Source organism: Patiria miniata, unplaced genomic scaffold (assembly GCF_015706575.1).
Source record: "Patiria miniata isolate m_02_andy unplaced genomic scaffold, ASM1570657v1 HiC_scaffold_16, whole genome shotgun sequence".
Classification (NCBI taxonomy): Eukaryota; Metazoa; Echinodermata; class Asteroidea; order Valvatida; family Asterinidae; genus Patiria; species Patiria miniata.
Window position 1 is genome coordinate 12,641,890 of NW_024037054.1, and position 26,368 is coordinate 12,668,257.

Sequence of the window (26,368 nt, forward strand, 5' to 3'; positions counted from 1 at the left end):
CCCCCCCCCCCCCCCCCCCCCCACACGCACCTGATGCCTGTTTCATTGATCACACACCCTTGCACGTTAATACAAAGTGCAACTTTTTTCGGTAGCATTTTTCGGTTGCATAATTTTGTACAAGTTATCACTGTTTATGGCTGGATTGCTAAAGAATTTCTGTACCGATTGAGCAAGATGGGCCCCCAGTAGTTTGAGTTTAGACAAGACAGTTTGGAATTGCATCAGCGCGCAGGCTCCTTTTGCTGCCCACCCAGAGCTTCTTCCTATGCAAACAAAAGATAAAAAGTAATTATAGCCACGATGTAATGAATAAATTGTTTGGTTCTGTAGAAGAAAAGAGAAATGGACAACTACGGTTGCCGTCATTTCCTCCGAGATAATTCATGTATGGAGGCGTAGGTATAGATTTTGGTGAGCCGGGTAGTTGCAGCATTTGGACTACAGAGGGCGCAGTTTAGTAATTCAACATGGCGGCGAACTTGAATCCCCCTTCTCATTTTCCCAGCCACTTGTTGATCCAGAAAAGAAAGGTTTGTAATGCTATATTGCTAACCATGCTAACAACATTTGCAGAATACCCCCGCCACTCGGAAATACACCCCTAAAATCTCTGGCTACGCGGATACGGAGTGGGAGTCCCCTTGAATATGCTTGAGAACGAAGCAACAAAAACATGACATTGAATTGACAAACAATGACAAAAGGAATGGGATTGGGAGTTGCTGAATTTTTTTTTTAATCCAAACCAACTACCCTGTTGGCGGCTACCACCAGGGCTACGCGGATACGGAGTGGGAGTGCAGTGGAGCATGACGCAAGTAGCGCTGATGAGAAGGTTTAGTGAGGCAATCAGCCGTGACTCCGTAGCCGGCTACGACTCCAGTACGAGGTGGACAATGGTCATGGTGGATAGATTGAGTGGCGGGGTATTCTGCAATTGTGCCCTTTTTACCGTGTACTTTATTTTAGAACATGTAGGCTAAGGCCTACCACTTTCCATGGTTTCTGATGGCTGACAATTCATTGCAGGGAAAAAACTAGTAGCATAGGCCTACTCCTAGAACTATGCACTTGTACGCATGCACATACTATCATTTCGCACATACTATCATTTCGCGGAGCCTCATAGTTCTAGGAGTAGCATAGGCCTACGTTAATTTCATTTTTTGATCCGCGGCATATATAAAATTTTAAGTCAAAACATGGCGATCGTGTAGGGGGACGTCTCTATAGTCCGAAGTACCATTCGTTCGAAGTCCATTGGTCCGAAGTCCCATTGGTCCGAAGTCCCATTGGTCCAAAGTCCCATTGGTCCGACAGCCCATTGGTCCGACAGCCCATTGCTCTATACATTCCATTGGAATAAACGTCCCATTGGTCCGAAGTCCCATTGGTCTGAAGTCCCATGTCCCAAGTCCCATTGAGTCCGACGCCCCATTGGATTAGATAGGGTTAGGGTTAGGGTTAGGGTTAACCAACCTGAACAAGTCAAGTGGAACTACACAGTATTATGTTTCGGACCAATGAGACTTCGGACCAATGGGACTTCGGACCAATAGGACTTTGGACCAATGGTACTCGGACTATCGAGACGTGACCATCGTGTAGTGTAGGGCCCCTGTTTTGTTTTGATCAATTAGAATCAAGATTTGTTTTTATTACTAAAAATGACATTGTTTACCTAAAGCAGACTTCTCTCAATGTTATGGCACTAAGTTTTTGGTAATTTTTGAACAGTTTCTTTGGGTAGAAATTTCGATTTTCCTATTGCGGTTTACGGGCCGGTTGGTGCATGCCGTGTAGCGCGACTTGCGTGCTCACGGTACACACGGTACATCGTGCGTTGACCGCCATCTTTATTTTCTTGTTGCGTTTTGTCGTTGTCATCGTCATTTTACCCCCAATTTCCCTTAAAAAATCAAAAACCTTCCTTATATCTATGACATATGCGTACCTGTATACTTGAACTACATGTAGTTTGGTAGGCCAAATGATTTAAAAGTGGATTTTGCTCTCTTACATGTCTTATTAGGAACAGGGCCTGAGATGTACACGATCCCCCAATCTCCCCCCCCCCCCCACCAGCCCCAGGTCTCCCCCCCCCCCCCCCCCCCCACGCTGCCCCAGGTCGATGTCCGGATTTGGTCACGTTTTTCATGCCCAGGGTGGGGATTTCGGTCACTCAAATAACATTGTAAACATTGGCGTTCTACATTGACATGGAAAGGCAAGACTTTCACTAGTGCGCCCCACGTATGTACATGTTTGTCATTGTCTAGTCCGAAAATTTGGGACTATTTGGGACTGTATTAAAACATGCAAAACAAGAAATAATGAGGACCTTTTCTTTTGCCCAATGGAATTTTTGGAGAAATTTGCTGGCTAAAGAGTGAGTAAAGTTGGCCTGATGTAGTTTTGCACGTTTCAAAGCACTCCAGAGCCCCGTCTGGTCATTGTCAGGCATGGTCGGGGATTGTCACTAAATTTTGCCCGAGGGGTGGGAATTTTGTCACTTCAAAGGTGACAATCCCCACGTCTTGGGTGGGGCAGCAGGGGGGGGGGGAACAATTGATAGGCGCATAAAAGCTAGGGCAAATTCCGCCCCCCCCCCCCCCCCCCAAGATTTTGGCCATCGAGTGACGAAAAATTATGAAACATGCATACATGCATAGAACGAGCTACATGTACAATTCGTTTGTCGACCCTGGTCAAAATAAAATTTATTACAGATTTGAACAGAGCACAATCTCAGCATTAGGCCTACTGATGTGAAAACTTTTAGAATCTTTAGTTAAAAAAATTATGGAAGTTGGAACACCAAGAGATGTGATAAAGTGATGTGATGAAGTGGCCCAATTTTGGCCTTGTATCCAAATAAAAATTCCCGACAAATGACTTATTTAGCTTTATCGCATCACCTACTCAAGACATTTCATGGCTAAAGGTCAAAGGGTTTTGCCATTATGGCTAATTATGATTTGTGTACACCACGTACATGTACAAGTGTGTAGTACGTACATGTTTTTTTTGCGCCAGAAAACCTTTCGCTGTGCGGCAACCCGTGGTCCGAATTTGATTTTTTGGTATCAAAAGATGCGCAAGACTCGAGGCTAAAAAGTCAGAACAGCTCGGGTTGCACTTTTTTTTTTTCCAAGGCTATTGCAGATTCCAACCCCCCACCCGGCTCCTTTAGGGTTAATGAGAATCTGAATGCTATAAAAATCAACACCTTTTCCTTTAAATACACCATCTCACGTGACCATGGTCCCTCTCCATATTAATTATGTATGCATAAGCATGGGCAGTACCACCAATGAGTCCGTATTTCATCAAACCTAAAATCAAGCTACACCAGCTGTTGCTTGACTTTAGTAATCCTTGGTGTATAGTAAGCCCTCATGTGCACGTAAAGTACAAAATAGTTGTGTATAAAGAGTTTATCAATTGTCTTCCTTGACACTTTTTCATGTCTGTGTTTCCTTCTCAGCTCCAGGAAGTCGCTTGCTGCCTCCCTCCTCCTTCCAGAGCCGGGATGCTCCTGATCCATGGCAGGCCTTGACCAAAGCCAAGGGCAAAATTGATCAACTTCAACAAGAGAATGAACTCCTTCGGTAGGCCTGATTGTTTAACTTCATAGAAGTTCAATCGTGTGAAGTTTTGAACACAAACCTGAAAACAGATCTGTAAAGTGATTATTACAGTTTGCTCGCTGTTATTATTGAAAGGGTTATTATATTTCAAGGTTGGACGTGCATGCAATGTTAACCTCAAAAAGCACCTTAACCCTAACCAACTCCCTAGGCCTTTTTGCTAGGATGTAGCCTCAATCCTGCAAAATCCTCCAATTGGCCTCAAGGAAAAATAGCATATCCTCAATCCGGCAAATTCCTCCATTACATGTATAATAAGGTCTGCGGAGGGGTGACCACCGCCTGAATCCTGCAAAATTATGCGGCAGTGACTGTCAATATGTTGAGTCTTGGCCAGTGACATCCTGAAGCAGTGCGGAGGATTTCAAGCGTAATCCAGGCCTGTATTGATGCATAGCTGAGCAAAAACAACACATGGTCCGGCCCACGACCTTGACAAAGTGCATCCTACAAAATCAGTAACGCACTTTTGCCATGTATGTAACCTCAATCCTCACAATTCCTCCACTTTGGCAAAGAGGATTTTGAAGGATTCAGGGCAATTAAATGTGTTAAATAGTCCTATATATCACCCATATTTAAGGTGGGACTTAATTGTAATTTGAGCACAATTGTTATTTCATTTGCAGAAGTTCAAAACCACAGGAAAAGGCAGTTTCAACCGGACAAGAGACCTGTGAACATGTAAGTTCTTTTCATATGACTTAGCGAGACAATCTCTGTATTGTGATAACATATACTGCTTATGTTTTAGTTTGTATTAAAATCAAGATGAAGTTGTTATTAACTTCAACTCAGTCACGCAACTGTTTCCAAAATGAACATTGAAAAAGTGTGACCAGCTAACATTTTTCTACCAATTTTAGTTGATAAGATTTGTTATTGAAGTTGGTAAAATATACATACATGTAACTTGTGGTGACATCCGACATGTAACTTGCAGTACTCTCCCCCCCCCCCCCCACCCGATGATTTATAGACCAATAGTACCAATTGACCACTGTTTGTGGCTTTCCACCATTACTGGAATGCTCCAAGTTTGAAGCTCGCTTGATTGATCGCTCAATTACATGAAAATCCACAACGTTTTTCTGAAAATTTCCTAGCCCTGCAAAGCAATCTCAAGAGCCCCCGTAGAGCTTCCTCCTCCTGCCCTACCGTCCCCCCTACCTACACACCAGTTCCTACACCTCCAGCACACCGCCGACATCCTGAGCAAGCAGGCCACCGAGCTGGCCCAGGTCAGGTCGGAGGTCATGACCTTGAGGTCACAGCGTCAGAGAGAGGTCGGGGAGCTGGAGGAGAAGCTAAGGGAAACGGAGGTCAGGTATAGAACAGAGACAGCAACTCTTACAGCAGCAAGGAAATGCCAAGACGAAGAACACAAGGCCCAGGTAATCAAATCAATGAAACCAATACAGGGTGCGTCAAGAAAAGCGGAACCCTAAGGCCAAAAACAAAAAGTCTCCGGTTTCTGGTATGCGCGCGCGTCGCCGTAGCCAAAATGAAAAAGTTTTTTTTTCAATGTAAGATGATGTCTCAAAACCGCCAAACTCACTGGTTTGACTGGAATCCTGCTGCTGCACAATTTTAACGTGTTTTTAGATGGGGTTATGATCGAGAATAAGCTTTATGTGGCCTCTCTGGACTCCCATATATTTGCACTAAGTTTAGTCGGGCACCATTTGCAGTCATCAGTCGACATTTGAAGCAAAAAAATCGGGTAAAAAAAAAAAAAGCCGCGTCGCCGCACCACTTTTTGGACAAGCTCCATACCAGAAACCGGAGACTTTTGGCCTAATGTCGAGACTATTATTTTAGTTAAGTTCTGCATGTAGCACTTTCAATATCTAGGATATAAAAACCCAATTCAAAGCTTTCTTTCATTCAAGAATCATTCAAATTACTCTTGTGTCCAAGTTATGGAATTTTCAACACAACCAGTGTTTTAGAGTTTTGACCTCAGATCACAAAAAAGTGTGCGTTCTTTCAGCAAAACGAAAACAATTCACACACATCTGTATGTGATTCGTTTTTGTTTTGCTGAAAGAACACACACCTTCTTGTGATCCTTGGAGAGAACTTTAAAACGGTTGGTGTTAGAATTCTGTGACTTTAAAAGTACATGGGTGATTTGAATCATTTTTGTACTAAAAGAAAGCTTATGAATTGGGCTTTCATATCTTAGATTTTGAAAGTGCTATGTATGCAGAACTTCTCTAAAACGATAGTCCCAATATTTGGGTTTCGTTTTTTTACTCACCCTGTAGGATAACAATTTACAGTGGCACCATGTGACAAATCTCTTTTGTGAGTTTGTGAGGTTCTGAAAAGAACCGGAGGAACTCAACGTTTCGGGCAGTATGCTCTGCCTGTCGTTAAGGAGACTGAAGGGATTCCAACAGTGAAGGGGTGTTACAGTTGTCTGGAAGCAGTGAAGCTAGTGAAGGATGAAACAAGGGGGTCCCACCGAGCAGCTAGGGGAAGCTGGATGATCACTCAAACCAGTTTTTACGTTTTGTTTCTTTTCTTCAAGGCATGGAAAGTGCTACCAAATATGGACGTAGCACTCCTATTGGCTAAGAATCAGGAGGATATGAATATTTATTTTACACTAACATTTACGCGTCTCAGTGCACTTGCGACATTCCCGTGGAACTGACGTATGTAATTTTGCGTGGTGAGTGCACCATGCAACACAGCCTGGAGTGAATTGATTGCTCGAGGAGTCGAAAGCTAAATTCTGGGTTGTTTGCATCATTATATTCTTATTCGGAAAACAGGATTTTGACGTTATATTTTCCATTTTACCACCGAGTGTAATATTGTAATGAAAATCGTTTGATAAAGAGAGAGAAAAAAATAGCATGCTGTGAACTGTATCCCCACTCTAGTAATGGATGCTTCCCCAGCGTTACAGCTGGGTTATCATTGGCCCTCTCTATGGAAACGTAATATGCATGCATTTTGCTCGGCGCATAAATGAATAAACGTCGGAATTCATATTAGTCAAGTCGTTAGACCTGTTTGATGCCAGATATAAACATAGCATAGTGAGCGCCATGCTAGTAAATTTTGGGGGCCTTGTAAAAAAAAAACCAACTGTCTAACGACTTGTCCTCAAGTCTACGATGTTGAACAGTGTACTACAATTGCCTCTCGATCTCCACCCATGCCACCCAGGTGAGGGTAGACGACTGAATGTGCGCTGATATAGGCTGCTGTGCGGTCTCAGGGCCTGATGCACGAGAGAACAATTGTAAAACGCTTTGGGATTATTGATACGATGGAAAGCGCTACATGCATATATATTAGCAAAAATTTGTGAAGCAATCAAGCTAAATGAGTCGTTTGTCGCCCCTGGTCATTTTTTTTTTACAGATTTGAAAACAGCACAATCTCAGCATAACTTCTGTGAAAACTGCATGCTGATACCATCTTTAGTTAAAAAATTATGGAAGTCGGAACACCTATATGTGACCCGCTCTGCAAAAATGAGTCTGATGTCGCATAATTTGAATTCAAGCTTTTGCCATTTTGAAATGGAAACAGTAAAAATTTGCTCAAAATTTGGATTTTTTTGTTTTTGTTGTATTTTGGTTGTTTGATAGTTTTAGTTCAAATATCTTACACAGAAATGTAAATATTGTAAGAAAAAGAAAAAAAAATTATGAATCTTTGGTGCTTTTCTTGGTTAGTTACAGTGTATTCGTCATTTTTCAAAGCCTTTTTTCTCCATTGAGACACTTCTAGCTTTGCAAAAACTTTACAGAATGAAACAAGCACAACAATGCAACCAAATGTCCTGGAGAGGTCCATGATATACCAAATGAAAGCTTATTTCATTCCCATTTTATTAATGTAGTTAACTCAAAATGTCAGTTTTGCCACAACAGACTCATTTTTGCGGAGCGGGTCACATATGATGTATAATATATTGTGATGTGATGAAGTGGCCCCATTTTGGCCTGTATCTCCAAATGAAAGTTTTCAACAAACAACTCATTAAGCTTGATCCCATCGCATTTATTTAGTTTATCGTAACAGAAATTCAATAAAATTTAAGTATCAAGTGGAAAACAAAAAATGTACACAATTACAGCTCTTTCTCCTGGTCCTTGTTACTATCAGGGCAAAAACGAACCAAGCAAAGTTATAGAAAAAGTGTTCTCTTGTGTGTTTGTAATGGATTGATTTTCTCTATTGGTCAATTTCTGAAGATGAGCATTCTGAGGAGAACACATGAAGCAGAGATGGCATCCAAACAGGACATGATCACGAGTCTGAAAGAAGACTCCAAGAAAACCCAGACACTGTATCAGCAGGAAGTGAGTCAACTGAGGGAGAAGTTACTCACGAGTGAGGAGGGGAGCGAGAAGATCAGGAATGAGCTCATCAACAGCAACAGGTAAGGAGCATAATGTTGATGAAAATTTGGTGTAAATCATAGAGCTACATGTATATTAAAGATATAGTCCATCATTTGTAATTTGTGCATTTTGTTCGTTTGAAGCAACAAAAGTGTTCAAAATCTAATGAAGGATACTGAACAACTAACCTGATGAAGTTTCAGCTCAGCTTCAGCTGTATATTCCGAGAAAAACAGCATTCTAGGATCTCAATTTCAAATCAAAAGTTGCTGAATCATGTTTTGAATTGGGCCTGAATTCAGCGTCCGAGACGCGTTCTCACTGAGCCGATTGCAGCTACGCGATGTCGCGCACCGATCCGACGAATTATAGCAGCCGCCCGCGTGTGTGCGTCGTGCCAATGCTTGCGCGCGCTTCGCCGAATAACAAAACGAACTAACTACTAATTTAAATTTTCCTACGGTGCGTCTTAAGACGCACCATTGGAAAGGCCTTCTTTCGTTGATTACTTCAAAATGACAGTTTGCCAGAAAGAATAATTTCACAGGGAGTTTAGTCCCCTTACTATCTTTCAACCAAGTATGTTTTTCAACAATAATTACGCTAGTTACTTTTCGGATGGCTGCAAATGATGGACTATAGCTTTAAATTACTAGAGCGCTAACTCATGTACATGTACATAGTGATGCCTGCTGGGCGCATCCATGTTTGTACACAAACATACGGAGACCTAGAAATTTTGTACGTATTTTGTACATCTATTTGCATATCTGCGTTTGATTCCATACCGGTGCGTCATCGAAGCGTGTCTTTTGCTCTTACACACACAATGCAACGTGTGTGCGTATCCGCTGCAGCCTTTTCACACGCGTAAGAAATTTGCGTACGTTCTTCTTGCGCGTTGCATTTAGAGTACATGTACACTTTCAAAATTCAATCCATCTAATTTCATTGTGTTCTACAAACATGCACATGAATTCAAAATGCCTGAGCCCAGGACGGCTTCAAAGCGCCTCCGCGCGCAAGAATGAGGAGTTAGCGCTCTAGTAATTTAATATAGCTCTATGGTGTAAATAAACATTTGCCTGGATCCCGTGCATTGACTTTTTTTAAAGAATTCATTTTCCGTATGTTTGATAATTTGATCTATTTTTCAAAAATTCATCATTAGCCAAAACTGATATTTGATGTTGGAATTGGATTGCAGTCAGTTGTTCTTTTTTTTCACAATGTGTATTTTCACGATTCCTTATTTTTTTTGAATTGCAGGTAACAACTTATTGTGTATATTTCCTTACATGTTTACCTCAATTTTCTGCTCAAATGGTAAATCCCACATCTGTGAAAATGTACTCCTTTGGTAGATTGGTGTTAGTTTTCATTTTTGTTATTAAGTACATGTATCACAAAAAGTAATGTCTGAATGTGGGATGTCATGTTTCTTTAATTACTGATCAAAGAGAGGAATTTGGCAGCTTCGTTTGGGGCAGTAGACATGGTAGAAGCAAATTTTTTTCACAAAATACAATATTTTGAATTCAGTATACATTGTGTACACTAGAATGCTATTCAAACAAACGTGTTTGAATACACATCAACAAAATTATTTGTATAGTAGTGATCAGTAAGATTTTAGGCTTTGCATGGTGGAGATACTAATAAATTAAAGGTTTGCGGAAACACCATGTGGGAATAATTTCTCAAACTAAGAGAATGGTTCTGAAAAGAACCAGAGGAACTCCTCTGGTTCTTTTCAGAACCATTCTCTGAGAAATTATTCCCACATGGTGTTTCCGCAAATTTAACCTTTCATTTAACAGCAGTGATATTTTAGTATCGTGATGAATGGCATATGGAAGCCACGTAAATCAACGCTTTCGATCTCTGGCTGTGCTCCGTGGTCAGACACGAGTCGTATGGCGGTTGCCTTAGACGCCTTTTTCATGCATTCGGTTCGGCCACGTTCGGTTCGCAGCTGCGAGTAAGGATGATTAGGCCCCCTCCCCATTATTATTATTACATAACATATTGCAAGCCAAACTAGGTCACAGGTGGTTATTATTGCCAAAATAGTGATGTTTGCTGTGGAGGTGTTCTTTAACTCTTTCTCTATTTGATTTAAACAGAGAGAAAGGCCTGGCTATCGAGTCCTTGCAGAGTCAGGTTAACAAACTCAAGGCGTACATCGGCGACACCCAGGCAGCAAGTAGGAGCACCGCACTGTGGCAAGTAGAGAGAGAAAAACACCTCAAGAAAATCAAAGTAAGCAAAGCATGCTTTACCCGTTATTAGCAGACCTTCGCCCACAGATTTAACCAGGTGGCGATGCCGTCTAGCCCTGCAAAGCTATAGCCTTCGATGATCGATGGATGGCCGCTAACATAAACAGTAACCACGTGCCAAGGCTTTACAATGGACCTATTGCAGTGGAATAGTGTTAGAATCGCGTCAGCGCAGCTTGCAAAATATTGTCCAATTACATTAAATGGACGCAGAACGCGCAAAATCTGAGAAAAACAAAACTTATGTACAAAAACTCCATAATTAGGTTGTCTTAAGGGCGTGGCTTACTCGCAAATGGCGATAGGTCAGTGACATGTACTGTACGAAGCACGAACAGCGACCTCATGCTGCTAGGCTACAATATGCAAATCAGTTTTGCTGAACGAATACACGGGCAATTTCCATTATTGTTTTAGCTGGATTTGTGGAGTGCTGTGGCCTCGTGGTTAAGGGCACTGATTTGTGGTCTGCGGGTAAAGCTGCAGGTTCTGAGTTCGAGTCCTGGCGGGGTCATGGTGCGTGTGCCCTTGGGCAAAGCACTTTGTCACTCATTGCTTCTCTCCATCCAGGAGTAAATGGGTACCTGTGAGGGCAGTGATGGTTATTGTGATTGAATTAGCTTCCTTGCGCCTAACAGGCTGCATCGAGCTGTATACTCCCCAGGGAGCTGAGATGGTATATGGAATGTTTTAATTGGCCCAGTGATTAGGGGTAATAATACTGTAAAGCGCTTTGTTCTTACTTAAAAGCACTATATAAGAACCTGTTATTATTATTATTATTATTTATATGGAGTTGTATTTGGTCTGCAACAAACTTGTTGGAGAATGTAGCCACACTATCCAGCTCTCTGTCCATTTAAAAAATATGAGCCTCCACGACCAAGCACTGAATATATTCTCATCTATATTCGCATATGGGGTCTTTGCTGAAAATCCAGCGACAAATTCAAGAAAAACATGAGCCAAAGCGCACAGATGTTTTTGTGGTTTTGAAGTTCTGTTTTTCACGTGGAGGTCCTGATTTTGAAATGACCTATGGCGATCTGCTGATTAATATTAAGAAACTAACGCAGTGTTTTCATGATTACTCTTTTTGACACTTGCGTCAGGATTTGGAGAGGGATTTGGACAATCAGCGATCCGCTGTACAGCTGCTGAATGTTCGTCTGTCATCAACCAATGAGATCCTTGGAATTCAGGAGGCGGAGCTATCAAGGGTAAGACAGTAGAGCAAAGGAGTGTCCTCAACAGGGGTATTGAAATTAAATTAATTTGTGACTGCGCCAAACATGTTTCATATTGTGTTGCAAACCCTCCAATTATGCACTGAGTGTCCAATAGAGGGTGCAGGATCATCAGGTGAAGCACCAAATTAATCCATAAAGTTGGTCTCACTGTAAGGTTTCGACTTTCACCTTGAAAAAAGATTTTTGTTAAATGATTTTTTATTTGTAAATGGTTATTTTCGTGTTTCATAATTTTTTGCATGTTTGTGTGTATTGGCTGCAGTGTTGTAGTACTCGTACTCGGTATTCGTACTCGAGTACTACTCGAGTACTTTTTTTGTAGTTCTCGTACTCGTACTTGAATGTCAAAGCACTCGTACTCAAAATGACGGTACTCGTACTCGGGCAGCAAAGTACTCGTACTTGACATGTTGAAATTGTACTCGATCATTAAAGTACTCGTACTCGAATAGTAGTACTCGGGGGGAAAAATGTTATAGCTTCACTTACATGTACCATGGCCTTATTTTATCGATACTTTCAGTTTGAAATGGTTGATTGGCTCGTTGAAAAATTGAGATTTCCTGATTTTCTTCTGTGCAAGTCCGGACAAACACATTTAACAGCTAGCCGTGAGTGGGTCTGTATATCGGTCTGACTGGGCCTGGGCCAATTACGCACGATGGACCATTTGCCGTATGGCCGTATTCGGAAATGCGAGTACTCGTACTCGTACTCGTACTCAGAAGTACAAGTACTCATACTCGTACTCGGAAGTACAAGTACTCGCACTCGGAGACTCGTTCTTGTACTCAGAGGTACAAGTACTCGTACTCGTACTTGGCAACCTTTGTACTCTGCAGTACTCGGTACTCGGGAAAAAAGTACTCGACTACAACACTGATTGGCTGTATAAAAATACCCCAAAACAATGAAATCGTGCAAAAAAAGCAATTATTAAAAGTGGCTTTTTGCACCAATGGCTGTGATTTTGAATTCCCAGCACAGATTGTAGTTGGTCATGTGACCATGAATTTATTCAAAAGTGAATGCTTAATAGGTTTGGGCAAAGAAAGCACGTTTTTGACTCACAAAAATACATATTTTGATGTTTGTTTATTAACCCTTTCATTACCACATTGTTTATTGACTTGGCTCTCCCCAGGACCAAATTGTTTGCTCAGTCATGCGGAAATCACTAGAGCGTGAAAAAATGACCACAAGTCCAAAACTCACTTTTTTCAACCCAGATTTTCACTGCCAAGGAGTGATTTAAATCGTAGGTGTTGTGTGTAAAGTTTGTGCCTCGAACCTTACTCTTTTATGTGATGTAAAAATGAAGTCCATATGTGTAAATATAAGAAGGTTAGGCCTGTTTGTTCGTCTGGTTCCATTTATCAAACTGCAAGCCATTGCACCACATGACCAAATGGCACTCCATACCTCAATTTGTGAGTGGATACTTCTAAAGCACTTTTCTCATTTGTTTTGTAATGGTAACACTATGAATAAACTACACCATTAGAATGATCCGAAAACACTCTTTCAGCTGGTATATGGTTGATGTATGGGCAGCCAAACATATCAACATGCCGCCTTTCTGAAAAGTAGTAAATAATCTGTGTTGAGGGTGTTCTGTGTGTGGTTTCCTGGTCGACTAAAGTCACCCATGGGAACCAGCAGGGGGGTTCTTCTTGTCGACAAAAGTCGCCCATGGTAAGGAAAGGGTTAAAATGACCCACAATTTATGCCATGGCAATCACAAGCATCTCACAGAATTGGTTTGGGTGCCACATTGACCTCCGATAAAGGTTCGGAAACATCACCAATTTTCATTTCATGGCGGTGGGGGGGGGGGGGGGGGGGGGGCCTGGGGCTGATAGGGTTGATTGATATTCATACTCTGTTTAGTTGAGAGAATTAATGTTGAATAATGTATTCTTGTTCTGTATTAGTGATGCGATCAAGCTAAATGAGTCAGTTGTCGGGAATTTTTATGTGGAGATACAGGCCAAAATAGGACCACTTCATCACATCACTTCATCACATTTCTTGGTGTTCCGACTAAATATGGTATTAGCATGCGGTTTTCACAGCAGTAAAACTGAGATTATGCTCTTTTGAAATCTGTAATAATAAAAAATTTGACCAGGGTCGACAAACAACTCGTGTGGCTTGATCGCATCACATTTGTGGTTTTTTTTTTCAATTTGTTTCATAGGTTAAAGGTGAAAATGCAGATAGTGGGAAGAAACTGCAGCTGCTTCTTACAAGGTAAACTGTCTTACTGTATGCTCCATTTCATTTTCAATTTAACTAAAAACTTTTTTTTATGTGGGAAAATGCAACTTTATCATGATCAAATCTTTTTTAAATGTCATATTTCTCACACAACAAATCTCAATAGTTTTGACATTGTCCAATTTTATTTTGCAGTTGTTAAACACATGTTTCAACCATAAATTTCCTCATGAGGAATGTGTGGAAAATCAGGGTTGATATAGGACCGTACCCATTTGAAAATTTCATACTCTTGGTTGAAAAGGTTGTATGTCATAAGACACAAATCTTTGTCCTGGATAGCCTCATTGTGAAGAGCAAGATTCAGTTGAATGTTCAATTTGAAACGGGCCATTTGTCCTACGTTTCAGGTGGCGGGAGAAAGTGTTTGAGCTCCTTGTTAAGCTGAAATCACAAGAGGTTGTTGAAGGAAATATCAGGAGGGACCATAATTGGCAGGTATTGTTTGAGTCAGGCAGTGTTTCTACTCTTGTACATTTTTAAAAAAATTTTAATTTTTTTATTGAACTGTATGTGGGGATACTTAAACCCTAACCGAACACAACCCATCAAAGTTCAACAGCAGGTTTGTGTTTCAATCTGTTGGGATAGGTACAGTTCCCCTAAACAGATGGTCTTTTACACTGGGGTTGGCATACCTCCAGAAACTAAGTCCAACAGTGTGTGTGCACAATTTCCCATGTGGGTGTTGGAATTTGCCTGAATGGGTATGGTTCCTAGTAAATTAGGCTGGGGAGTTAGGGTTAATGCAAAATCCTGTCTTCAGCTCTGACACATACATTTCATGGTCCATCCCACCATTGTAGGTTGATCACGTGAATTGCCCATCTCACGGCAAATGCAGGCCTGCAAATCCTGAAGGCTGGAAACTGGACTGCTTAAAACCTTGTTCTTTAAATGCCTCCCCACCCCCTCAAAAAAAGTCACCAGGAGTCAAATTCAAGTGACCTGGGAAGTCCTTCCACAGCATGATTCAGTGTCATTACTACATTGTACATCCCTAAATCTTTCTGAAAGCAGGTCCTGACAACATTGGTATGTCGGCTGGGGCACCGTCTTGTGCCCGCACGCCAACGTTGTTGGAAGACACATGTACCATTTCCTTGCTGTTCGAAGGCAACTCACGATGAGGCACAAATCCTGTTTTGTTCATGTTTTCTTAAATATCCCTGAAGCTACTTGTCTTATGTCTGGTTGTGTTCATACACAGTGTTTTGCCCCAAACTGTCCCAAGAGGGTTTTTGCATACCATGTTCAAAACTATGGAACTCCTAGACTTGGTGCCAAGTCGGTAATTCTTTTGCGTACGGTACCGGTTACTGGCTCTACGGCCACACACAAAAAGTATCGCTGCAATGCACGTAGTCTGGTTCCCAGACCAAATGATGCTGACTATTGATGTTCAATAACCGACTTGGCGAATACGTTTTCAATTTTGTACACAATATATGGGAGTATTTTGAATTGCTAGTGAATTCCATGCGAGCACTCTGATTGGATCAGATTCCAGCGTGTATTCTAGGCCGCTACGGAAGGTCATTGTCATTACTTCGAGGGTTTGTACTTTGTGTTGTGTAACATTACAAAATTTATTATAGGGCATACACGACTCAAATCAATCAAGTATTATGATACATTTTATTTTTATACACAACTGACCAAGCTGAGTGTATTTGGTCGTTAAAACTTCGCCAGATCTGCAAACATGTCCCCGACGTATTGATGAGAAAACTCCCCATGTAACGCATATATGAATAACGGTGTGAGAACGTACTCGTCAAGTCATTTAATATGTCGCAACCTGGCTGAATACGTATAGTCTTATACCAGCTGCGCCGATGGAGTTCGACTGAAGTTCACCGACAAAATACGACTATCTAACGACTTGTCATCAAGTCTATTGAACTCTGTGATGCATGGCCAGAGGTATCGGTACGCACCCAGGAGATCAATGGAAAGCACTACCCATAGTTTATGATAAAACCATAATTATGGTCATGAAGTTCATAGTTTGTTCGCATTATTCCTTTGTGGTTACGGGTACCTGTTTTTTTTTTGGACACCCTGTAATGGTTAGGTGATGGAAATCAAAAATCCACTTTTCCTGTTCAGTTTTGTGCACTTTTTTGGGCACTTTCTTTTAAAGAGCAAATCCAGGGACCTGTAGTTCAGGTGACGAGAAAACAAGTTATGGTGTAATTCATTACATTCCTTTTTTTTGTCTTTTCCAGGTAACTGAGTTGGAAGAGAAGACAACCAGCTTGCAGAATAAATGCCACCTCTTGGAACATTCCATTGCTGACAGGGATGCACAGCTTCAACTTGAGAGGGGACAGAGTCAGGTGGGACACAAAACATGTGTATGCCTTGTTTTCAATATTATTTTTTGAGTTCAATTTGTAGGCCTGGAGTGTGGGAAAACTCTTTCAAGAATAGGCTGAGTAAATACATTTTGTCGTTTGATAACACCTGGGCAAATTGAAATTGTATCTCTTCAGTGCTGTTCAATGGAAGCTACTTTTTTTTACACACTCTCTGACCGAAATTGGCCTCATTATACACATTTGAAATGCTTAAGACATTGCCATTTAATGTTTGCCCTTTCCTGGCCTCTGTGTTAAAGTTGCGTCAAATTCTCACCAGTTGCTCAGAGCACACAGAACATGCTTTAATTTAGAAAAGAAAAACTGTGTTAACTTTGAGAAGCAGGTGATTTTCTCCTCTCAATATTGTCCTAGCTTTGATGCTAACTTTTACACTATCTGACATTGCTTATCAACGACAAAGTTCTCAAACAAGGTTATGTACTAAAATCTTAATTCTTTCTCTTGTTAGAGTCTTCAAGATGAGTTGGCATCAGTGCAACAGGTTGCAGAGCTCCTAGATGCAAAACTGAGTGCACATGAAGAGACCATGCCCCGACTGACATCCCTGCTACAGAGGTAATGGTAACGATCGTGGAGAGGTCAAAGATCTCTGGCATAGGGTCGCCGTAGTCATTGTTAGTATGTGTATTTAACCTATAAGCATCTGTGCTACATAATAATCCATTGTTTTTATTCCCTGATGAATATACATGTATCTTAAATCTTGGATATATTTCCTCCTAAATACTCCATATAGAGTTTAACTTAACTGGAAGTGCATATGGTTGGAAGTGGTCGACTGTAAATTCTTTTGGTTTTCAAGGCAGACTTGAAGGATGATGTAGTTTTCTGTATAAAACCACAGAGTGCTCGGATGGTTTCAGGCAGCAGAGAGCGTAATAAGCAGAGCAGTTTGGGGCTACACAAGAATGTAGAATGTTGTTTTTAATTCTCTAATTACATGTAACTAAAGTTGAAAATAGATTGTTTGCAAAGAGCTATATCAAATTACTAGAGCGCTAACTTCGTGTACAAAGTAATGCCTGCTGGGCGCATCCATGTTTGTGCACAAACCTATGGAGACCTAGAAATTTTGTACGGCTTTTGTACCGCTATTTGCATATCTGCGTTTGTATTCCATACCGGTGCGTTATCGAAGCCAATACGTCCAAAATCGAAACGCACGATTAGCAAATGAGCGTGTCATTTTGCTCTATGCAAACAGCGCAACGCGTGCACGTATTCGCTGCAGACGCTTTTTGCCGTCACGTTTTTTAAACCGTCAATGACGCGCTTAAGTTGTTTGCGTATGTTCTACTTGCGCGTTGAATGTAGAGTACACTTTCAAAATTAAATCCATCTAATTTCATTATGTTCTACAAACACGCACATGAATTCAAAATGTCTGCGCCCAGGACAGCTTCAAAGCATCTCCGCGCCCAGAATGACGAGTTAGCGCTCTGTAATATAATATAGCTCTATGATTGTTTGCCAGTTTCCAACCGAACCCAACAAGATAAGTTTGAAGTTACAAGATCTGCTTTTGTGTTGGAGACTACTAAGCTAATTTTTTACAATTGAAAACGGAACTGGGAATTTGTCCTTTTTCATTGGGATGTCAAACTGATGAAACCATACCAAAGCTTGAATATCAAAATGTAAAGCTGATTATGTATTTTAGAATATATATGGAACTACTTATTAGTGAAAGTCTTTAATAGTGGTGTGTGACAAGTAAGTTTCACTGGGGGCAGTAATGCGATAAAAAGTTGCACATACCTGATTAGTCTGCACTAGTCTGCACCCAATTTTGTTGGTTCAAGTCACATTAATGTCATTTGTTTGGTCAATTTGTGGTACAGCTTTCAACAGAAACACACAGGAATGGAGGAGAATCTTGTCAGTCTGGTTTTCAGGCTGGGATCCTTTGATCAGCGAATCAGCTTTGCAGTTGGCCGCATTGAAATCCTCAAAGGTATGTTCCATCTGTCCTTCAAACTCATACTAGTACTTGTTTTGAAACCTCTCAATTTCTGAACAAAAACTTCTCCGACTCATCACTTCAAATGTGCCTATAAAAGATCTCCCATCTTCCAATATCTGACATAGTTTTCTTCTCATTTTTTTTACCAAATGTTTCTTACCCATTTTCGACGTTCTGTTTACTTATTAATTTACTTATTCGAGTATCCTCTGCTTATATTTTTCATTTGGAAAATAAAAGTGAGTTTGAATTGAATTGTAATTTATGCACTGTCATTCTCTACTCTTGAACTAGAGATCAAGGTTCTGTATGAAGGCTGGTTCATGCTTCATACGACAGCCAATTAAGCAAAGCAGATTTCATGACCTCAATCAAATTTTTATATTTTGTCATTTAACAAATTCGCTTTGCACTGAAATTTACATCAAATATGAATCAGCCTTGACACTATGTTTCAAAGTAGATTGTTTATTATTTTAACGGGTGTTTATTTATTAATACATTTTAGGATTGATTGCCAGGAAGGATGCATTGTGGAGACTGAGAGAGCAAGAGATACAGACAAGTAGTCAGACGCCGACCAAAGATGATGATGAGAATATGCAAAACGATGGTGACAGGTATAAAAGAGTCTGAAAACCAATTTAGTAAATGATATTTTATTCAAGTTGGCTCGAAGATAAATTTGTCATCCCACTTGCACTTGTGGAACACAGAAAATGTAGTTTCATATTTGGCCTTGTAGCATATGGCACACAGAGGCATACATTCTTTCGCTCGTACCCACCGAATGGCTAATTTCTTCTGGATGTATGACGTCATTTCTTTGAGCTCCCATCGGGTAGAATTTGTTTGAACAATGACGAGGATAAAGTTTTCTGCATGCGCATGACACATGCGCACAGAATGCATGCGCATGACACCTGCGCACAGAATGCATGCACGTGACACATGCGCACAGAATGTACATGCATTAGATGAGGCAGTTAGCTCCTCACAATTCTTTGTGTGCCTGTGCTTCCTAAAGGTGATTAGCCCTTCCCAGTGCCCTGTTTGGGAGGTGGGTATGAGAGAACTACATTCCATGTTCCACTCGCACTTGCGGTATAACTAAATATCAATGTGTGTTTTATTGTTCTGTTAGGATTTCATAGCGTCATGCATTTTCTGTAATTTGATGCATTAGACTATCATTTGACCAGTTGAAGATGGAGTTACAGCAGGTTACACGTGAACGCGATGCCCTAGCAGCGAGGATCAAACAGGACTCTGAAACCATGCAGGAACAGTATGATGAAGTCAGAGCAAAATGTAAGGGTAATTCACTAGACACTAACATACAGGATGAGTGAAATCACTCATGTACTTTTCAAGTTACAGAATTTAAACACAACCACTGTTTTATGGTTCTGTTCACGGATCACAAAAAAGTTCAGTGTTTTTTTTCAGCAAAACAAAAACAAATCACACAGGGATTTGTGTTACACACACCTTTTTGTGATCCATGGACAGAACTTAAAAACGGTGGTTGTGTTTAAAACTCCGTAACTTGAGAAGTACATGAGTGATTTGAATGATTCTTGTACTAACAGAAAGCTTATGAATTGGGCTTTCATATCCTAGATTTTGAAAGTGCTACATGCAGAACTTCACTAAAATGTTAGTCCCGACATTTGGGTTTCGTTTGATTTTACTTAACCTCTAGTCGCTATCAGCACAGTCTTGTTGTACATGTAGATTTGCTTTCAAGGGTCGTGGAGCAACCTAAATACACATTTCAGACTGGTTTCAGAGAAGTGAAGGGTTTAACTAAACTCTGAAGTTAAGCATTAATCTTTCAACGTAGTCACTCAAAAAAGCCGGTTTATAATCTTTGAGCTGCCAATATGCCCTCGACTTGATTGATTGAGTGATTGATTGATACTCAGCCACATTTGTAACGTCACAGCAAGTATTTGTGTTGCAAATTTACAAAAAGTCAAACACATTTCAACTCGGGTGTATTTTCTTTGCTGAGAAAGTTTCATGACATCAAATTCACTCGCATTCACATGAATTACGAACCAGCCTTCAATAAATGTTTTAAACATTCAACTTCTCGTAAATGTGATTATCATCTTCAGAATAATTATGTGCGGCCCACTCATGAACCTCAGTCTGAAACAGGTTTGTTTGAGTTTCAAGAGTTAGGATCAAAAGATCAAATCTCGTCTGGTATGGCTGGTTATGCAATGTAAATGAAGTAGCATTAACCCAACGCTTATAAGGAGACAGTAAGCTGGACAATGTTTGATGCTGTTACCGTTTTCAGGATGATGGTTGATATTGTCATCTACTTGGCAATAATTTACATTTTCGTCATGTCTCTTTATCAAATTGCTGACGTGGGAAGCCTAGTCTTTTTTTCTCTCTTCTTATCAGCGAAGCCAGCAACATGAATTATTAAACAGAAACAAATGAAAGTCTTTCTTACACGTTGAAAAAAAACACTTTAATTTATTGGGAAATGAAGTTGCTACATACATGGTTACAATAGTAGGATGTAAACGAGATGGCCGAGTTCTGAGTTAGGACAATTGACCAATCGCCGTTTGCAAGTTAGCAAGGCCCCTTAGACAACCCTATCCAGTTCGTTAGTCAAATTATTGTACACGTGCGCATGACTGATTACTAGCTTCTATTGGATGAAAACTCAAGTTGTGTTAGATTCCAGTTCCAATGGTGCTACTTAACATGCTTAACCCTAACTCCCTAGGCCCTTTTTGCTAGGAACCATCCTCAATCCTCCAAAATCCTCCAAAACTTTGCAACTCCGCCTAAATTTTTCAAAATTGTCAGACAGTCCTGCCTCAAAATGCATTCATCGTCAATCCTCCAAAATCCTCCTCATCCCAAGATTTTGCATGTTTAAATGAAGGATAACCAACACCAAATCCTTCAAAATCATCAGACAGTCATGCCTCAAAATGCATTCATCCTCAATCCTCCAAAATCCTCTTGTGCTTCAATCACCATTCATCCTCAATCCTCCAAAATCCTCAGGTGCTTCAATCACCATTCATCCTCAATCCTCCAGAATCCTCATTTGATTTAATCACCATTCATCCTCAATCCTCTAGAATCCTCCAAAACCGCCAGGAGGATTTTGGAGGAGTGAGGTGGGTTAGCATGGTTAGGCATTCTATAATACTAACGAACCAAATGTACTTTTTTTTCGCTAAGTTTTGTTTGTCTCAGATGTTGCGCGTTCTCCATCCATTTGCATGTCTTGTAATTGGACAATATTTCGCAAGCTGTGTTGACCCAATTCTAACGCGATTCTACAGCGGTAGGCCAATTAGACCAACTCGCAGACACTTGTATTGGAGACACTTGTATTGATTGCTTTCATGCATTTATTATGATTAGTTGAAGCCAGACAAGAGCAAGATGCAGCCAGACTGCAGGAGCTGGAATCCCAACTTCAGGAAAGGTCGAAGGTGGGTATTTTGAATGATGTGCTTTATTAAAAAATAAAATATGAATTGTTTCAGAAAAATAGCAGTACATTGTACTTGCACTTAAATTGCTTGCATGCTATGATAACTTTTTGCCTGTCATGTTTACATATAGCAGTTTTCACTGTAGTATTGGTGTTTTTTTCTGCTGACAGGATCTGCAGAGTCTTTCCAGCAAACTGGACCGTGCCGAGTCTGAAAGCCAGGAATCACACAGGACCATCGGTAGGCTGAAGACGGAGTTAGCCAAACTGCAGTTGTCAAGTGAGAGAGGTCAGTTTGAACGAGGTCAATATGGTTTTATATGTCATTATATTCTCACCTCCCTCCTCCCTGACCTGAACTCAGTGTCATAGCTCTGTTATCAGTGGAAATCACTTTTTAACGATCTGTTTTATTGAGCATGTTCTGCACCGCGAGTAGTGATGTGCAGTGTCAAATACATGTAATTAAGTTAGTATTTGATTATTATAACTTGGAAAAAAAAGTGTGGTAATGGTCGAGTCCAGAGTCACGCAGGTCGAGTTCGAGGTCGAGTCCAGAGTCACGCAGGTCGAGTTCGAGTTCGAGTCATTTGTCATCATGGCTGGAGTCCGAGTCACGGAAAATAGAACTCAAGTCGCACTCGAGTCAAAGTCAGAATCACGAGTCTGATATTTTGCACAGCCCTAACCATGAACCAAAATTCCTTTCTAACCTGTGAAATACTGTATCTTTTATTAGTTTTCTGCTATATGCATAGTTGGACCTTAGCAGAGCCATGAATTACACTTGTTTTTTTTCACGTTTCTCCTCACACAATTTTGTTGTACACTGTACATGTTTTTTTTCCAGTTGCATTGTTACACTTGACATTGCTCATGGCAACTCCTATCATCTGATCGCTTGTTTGAATTCAATTTATTTTAAAAACAAAATCATAAAATTTCAGTTCTAGTGACGTACACTGCTTTTCGTGGAGACCATTAAAATAGTTTGAAGCTTTGCAGTAATAAAATTAAGACAATCATGTCATTAAAATATTTTACTTGTTAAATATGCTGAATAACTTGGCTCTCAGTTTGGGGAACAGGTTTTAAGTTTCATGACATTTTTTCTTTCATTTAAATGCACAACTTTATAAAATTCTGTTGATTTGGGACTCTAAAGTCTATTTTCTATTGAAGAATTGGGAAAGTGATTATTTGAAGTTTTTGAGTTTGCTGCTGTTTTAAAGGTGTCTTTTTTAGTGATATCTTTTGGTGTGTGTTTGTTGATGCAGCCTCTGTGGATAAGATGGTAGCCATGGAGACTCAATTGACCAATCAGCTTGCAGAGATGGAGAAACGACTGAATGATGCAAGACGTGAACAGGCCAAAGCTGGTAAGTCGGTAGTAATAAGAATACATCAGCACACTCTTCCATTGCCATTTTGATAGAAACTACTCTGCTATGTAAAGCACTGCTCCATCATAAAAGACCATGTGCTTATTGGAACATTTGTTTTTAGTGTAATAAGCCAATTATAGTGGCTTTCCTGGCTTGGATATTTGCTTTTGTGTTTTTGAAGATAAAAACTCAAATTGATTCAGTTGTCTTGTGTGAAGTCTTTCTTTACCTAAATTTTGAAAGTTGAACAAAGAAATTGACTGGAGTGGGGTTTGAACCTGCGACCTCCAGATTACCGTTCCGGCACTCAATCGACTATGTTGATGGCTCCTCATTTTGTCCATGTCATTGTTCAAGGACACCAGTTAAAAGCCATAACTCTATACATGCTTTGTAGCCAGGGATCATGCCCAAAGTCATGATGCTAGCAACATTAGCAATGCTGGAAACCTGGGAAAAAGCCTTTTGTTTTTCAGAAACTTGCACAAGTGTGATTAATTGTTCCCAACTGCTTTTTAGTCGTGTGACGACTTGTTCAGATTTGTAGTTTTATTCTGAGCACCATTTTAACTTAAAAGAGACTGACCTTAAGCTAATTTCTCTTGAGCAAATGTAGGTCATTACACCTGTATTTATGTCCAGTCTCCAAATTTCAGGAGTTTGACTCATTTTTTTTTGGTATCTTCTCCAGTTGTTTCTTTGAGGCAGCTTGAACGACAGATGGCACGTGAGCGGGAGAGATCCGCCCAGATGCTGCAGACCCAGGAGGAACAACTGCAGTTGGAAATTGATAGAATCACAGCCCTGTTGAGAGAGGCTGACAAAGACAGGAACCTACTCATGGTAGGTTAATATATGGACCCCTTGAAAACTTAACCCTTAACAGTGACCGAGAGAAAGATAAGATTACTATACCTGATACATATTCATGATCAAGAGCCGATTTCCCACTGGTCCGTTCACCATCACATGCCAGCCGCTATTTTTGTTGTTAACCAAGTTCTGCAAGCGAGTAGTCACGCACAGGGTAAATACCCATGCGCTTAACAAAGCAGCCGTTGAACTATCGCCTCCGGAACTAGTTTGTCAACTTCCAATAGCTCAGGGAGCTTATACCATCTATAACCACCCTCAAACCATTATATATTTGAATACTGGCACTTGCCTATCACTGCTGCCGTATGCCTGGCATCCTTACAAATATTTGGTTTCAACAGCATTATGGAAGAGTCCATAGGATCAAGACAAGAAAGATTCATGGGTCAGTGAGGTGGTACTTTCCTGGCTGTAATTCCTTGGTGACAACATTTCAAATTGCCAACTGTGATTGTGTGTGTATTGGGTTGTTAGTCCCGGCCTGAAAAAAAGGAACTTCCCCTAAAATATACTTAACTCTGTTGTCCTCCTGAAGTCTAAAAAACATCACAGAACTTCTTTGCAGTATCTGATGGAATCCCCTTCCACCAGGCTGTGTATTTCTGAGTAATCAACTGTATTTTAGACTTGAAAAGGTCCACTTCATGGTAAAACTGACCCTCCCCTTTCCACCAGGATGACACAGACCCTGCTTATGTACCTTCACTTCACTTTGGGAATTTAGTCCATTACAAGCAGCACAGCGCCCGATTTCACGAAGTGCTGCGGCGCGTCGCAACTCGAGTTTCGACGTGTAACACGTTGCAACTCGCGACGCGTCGTATCATCCATTTCACGAAAGTTGCGATGTGTTGAACGCGTCGTAAGTTCCTTGACAACGGCTTAAAACACGTCGCAAGTTAAGACGTGTCTAGTGGTCATCGCAAAATAAGAAGAGTCATTTTCTAAGCCAGTTTTATGCCTTAAACATTACATAAACGAGATTATAGTACCGAGGCGATGTGTGTAAAGTTGTAAATAGAAAATTCATTGACTAATTATGAGTTAGACCAGAATATTAGAGTTGAAATTTCAAAGTAGCTATACAGTCCAATGATAGCTTGTTTTCCTTCAAAATTGCATCGCACGGCCGCCATTTTGTTTCACGTTTTCGAGCAGAGATCCGACGACCCTTTGTTGAATATCAGACGACTATTTACTGTACGCTGACATGATACATAAAATAGTCATCGAGTTGTGCTATAAATACCCTTACAACGCGTCGCACTTACGACGTGTTTTGTGAAATGGATCGCGGGACACGTCGCAGCTGCGTCGCATCGTAGAGATACGACGCGTTGCATTGCTGCGATGCATCGTAAGTTACGAAGAGTTTGATGAAATAGGGTGCAGGCTTTTGAATATTCCTTCTTTTCCTACTTTTTCCTGTTTTTGTTGCCTTCAACTCTGAAAAATGCAATACATACTGTCATGTGTAAATCACACAATGAAGGGCTTGAGTGCATGCAGGAGTACTGCAACTGTACTTACAAGAGCTTAGTTGAGGATGGAGCACAAGTTTTGTAAGTAAGTTTTGTAAGATGCTGTGGCAATGGTGGGTATCAACGAACAAAACTACACCTGAAAACCCACAAAAGTCCTACCTTTCATCCTGATTTTGTTCTCTGAAGTCCTAATTTCGTCCTATTTTTTGGGGGGAGGGGGGGGGAGGAGGGGAATTTTGATCCTGCTGTTCTCTTACTTTTCAGACGGGTCTGCTTGAAAGCCTTGCTGCACAAAAAGCTTGCTGTTTTAACCTTTGTGACTTTGTTGTTTCTTCTAATACCAGGCAACGCTGAAGCAAGAAGGCCTTGTCGGTCAGTACAAGGCACAGCGGGCCGTAGCACGGAGACTCGACAGTGAGATAGATGAATCAACCCAGACACCAGCCAATCAGGATGCAGCAAAACAAGGGCAGGTCAAGGGTCAACCAGCACACCATGCCAAACCAAAAGGTAATAATGTCATTCTTAATAGGATAACAGAAGCCTTGTTCTAGTTTGCCTTGTGAAATGCTAGCTCTTGTAAAGAAATTAAGACAAGTAAACGAATATCATTCTTTTAAACCAAGCCCATATTTATTGGAAAATGACAGAGTTTAGACTTTAGTTTTGCCTTCATAGGCGCCTAATGTTTTTTTGTCAATCTTTTGCCAATACAGCTCCCTTGAGTACAATCCTCACTGATCTGCAGTCACTTACAGCTCAAGTCTTGGCAGATGAAGATATTGACGACAGTGATGTTGAGAACAATGACAAAGGATAGGCGATTCACCTCCAGAAGGCAGACTTTCTTCAACACTCAGGATACAGCATTAATAATGTCTTATTGGTCCAGAAACTACATTGCTTTGAAGAAAATTTGGGTTTAGAATTCCACACACATGCAAACTATGTTGCTAC

The 26,368-nt window shown here is 40.7% G+C and overlaps 1 protein-coding gene across 1 annotated transcript; it reads left to right on the forward strand.

The window, feature by feature from the left end:
• The first annotated feature begins 365 nt into the window (after positions 1-365).
• Positions 366-26,368, forward strand: LOC119723037 (coiled-coil alpha-helical rod protein 1-like). Its single transcript, XM_038193519.1, is given in 21 exon segments — positions 366-501; positions 504-533; positions 3,491-3,614; positions 4,283-4,337; positions 4,760-5,047; positions 7,874-8,061; positions 10,150-10,285; positions 11,418-11,525; positions 13,756-13,808; positions 14,186-14,273; positions 16,067-16,177; positions 16,671-16,777; positions 18,064-18,176; positions 18,694-18,805; positions 19,372-19,496; positions 21,594-21,664; positions 21,838-21,955; positions 22,944-23,045; positions 23,743-23,894; positions 25,756-25,921; positions 26,128-26,368. Coding segments are annotated over 21 exon segments (2,382 nt in total). The 5' UTR covers positions 366-470; the 3' UTR covers positions 26,232-26,368.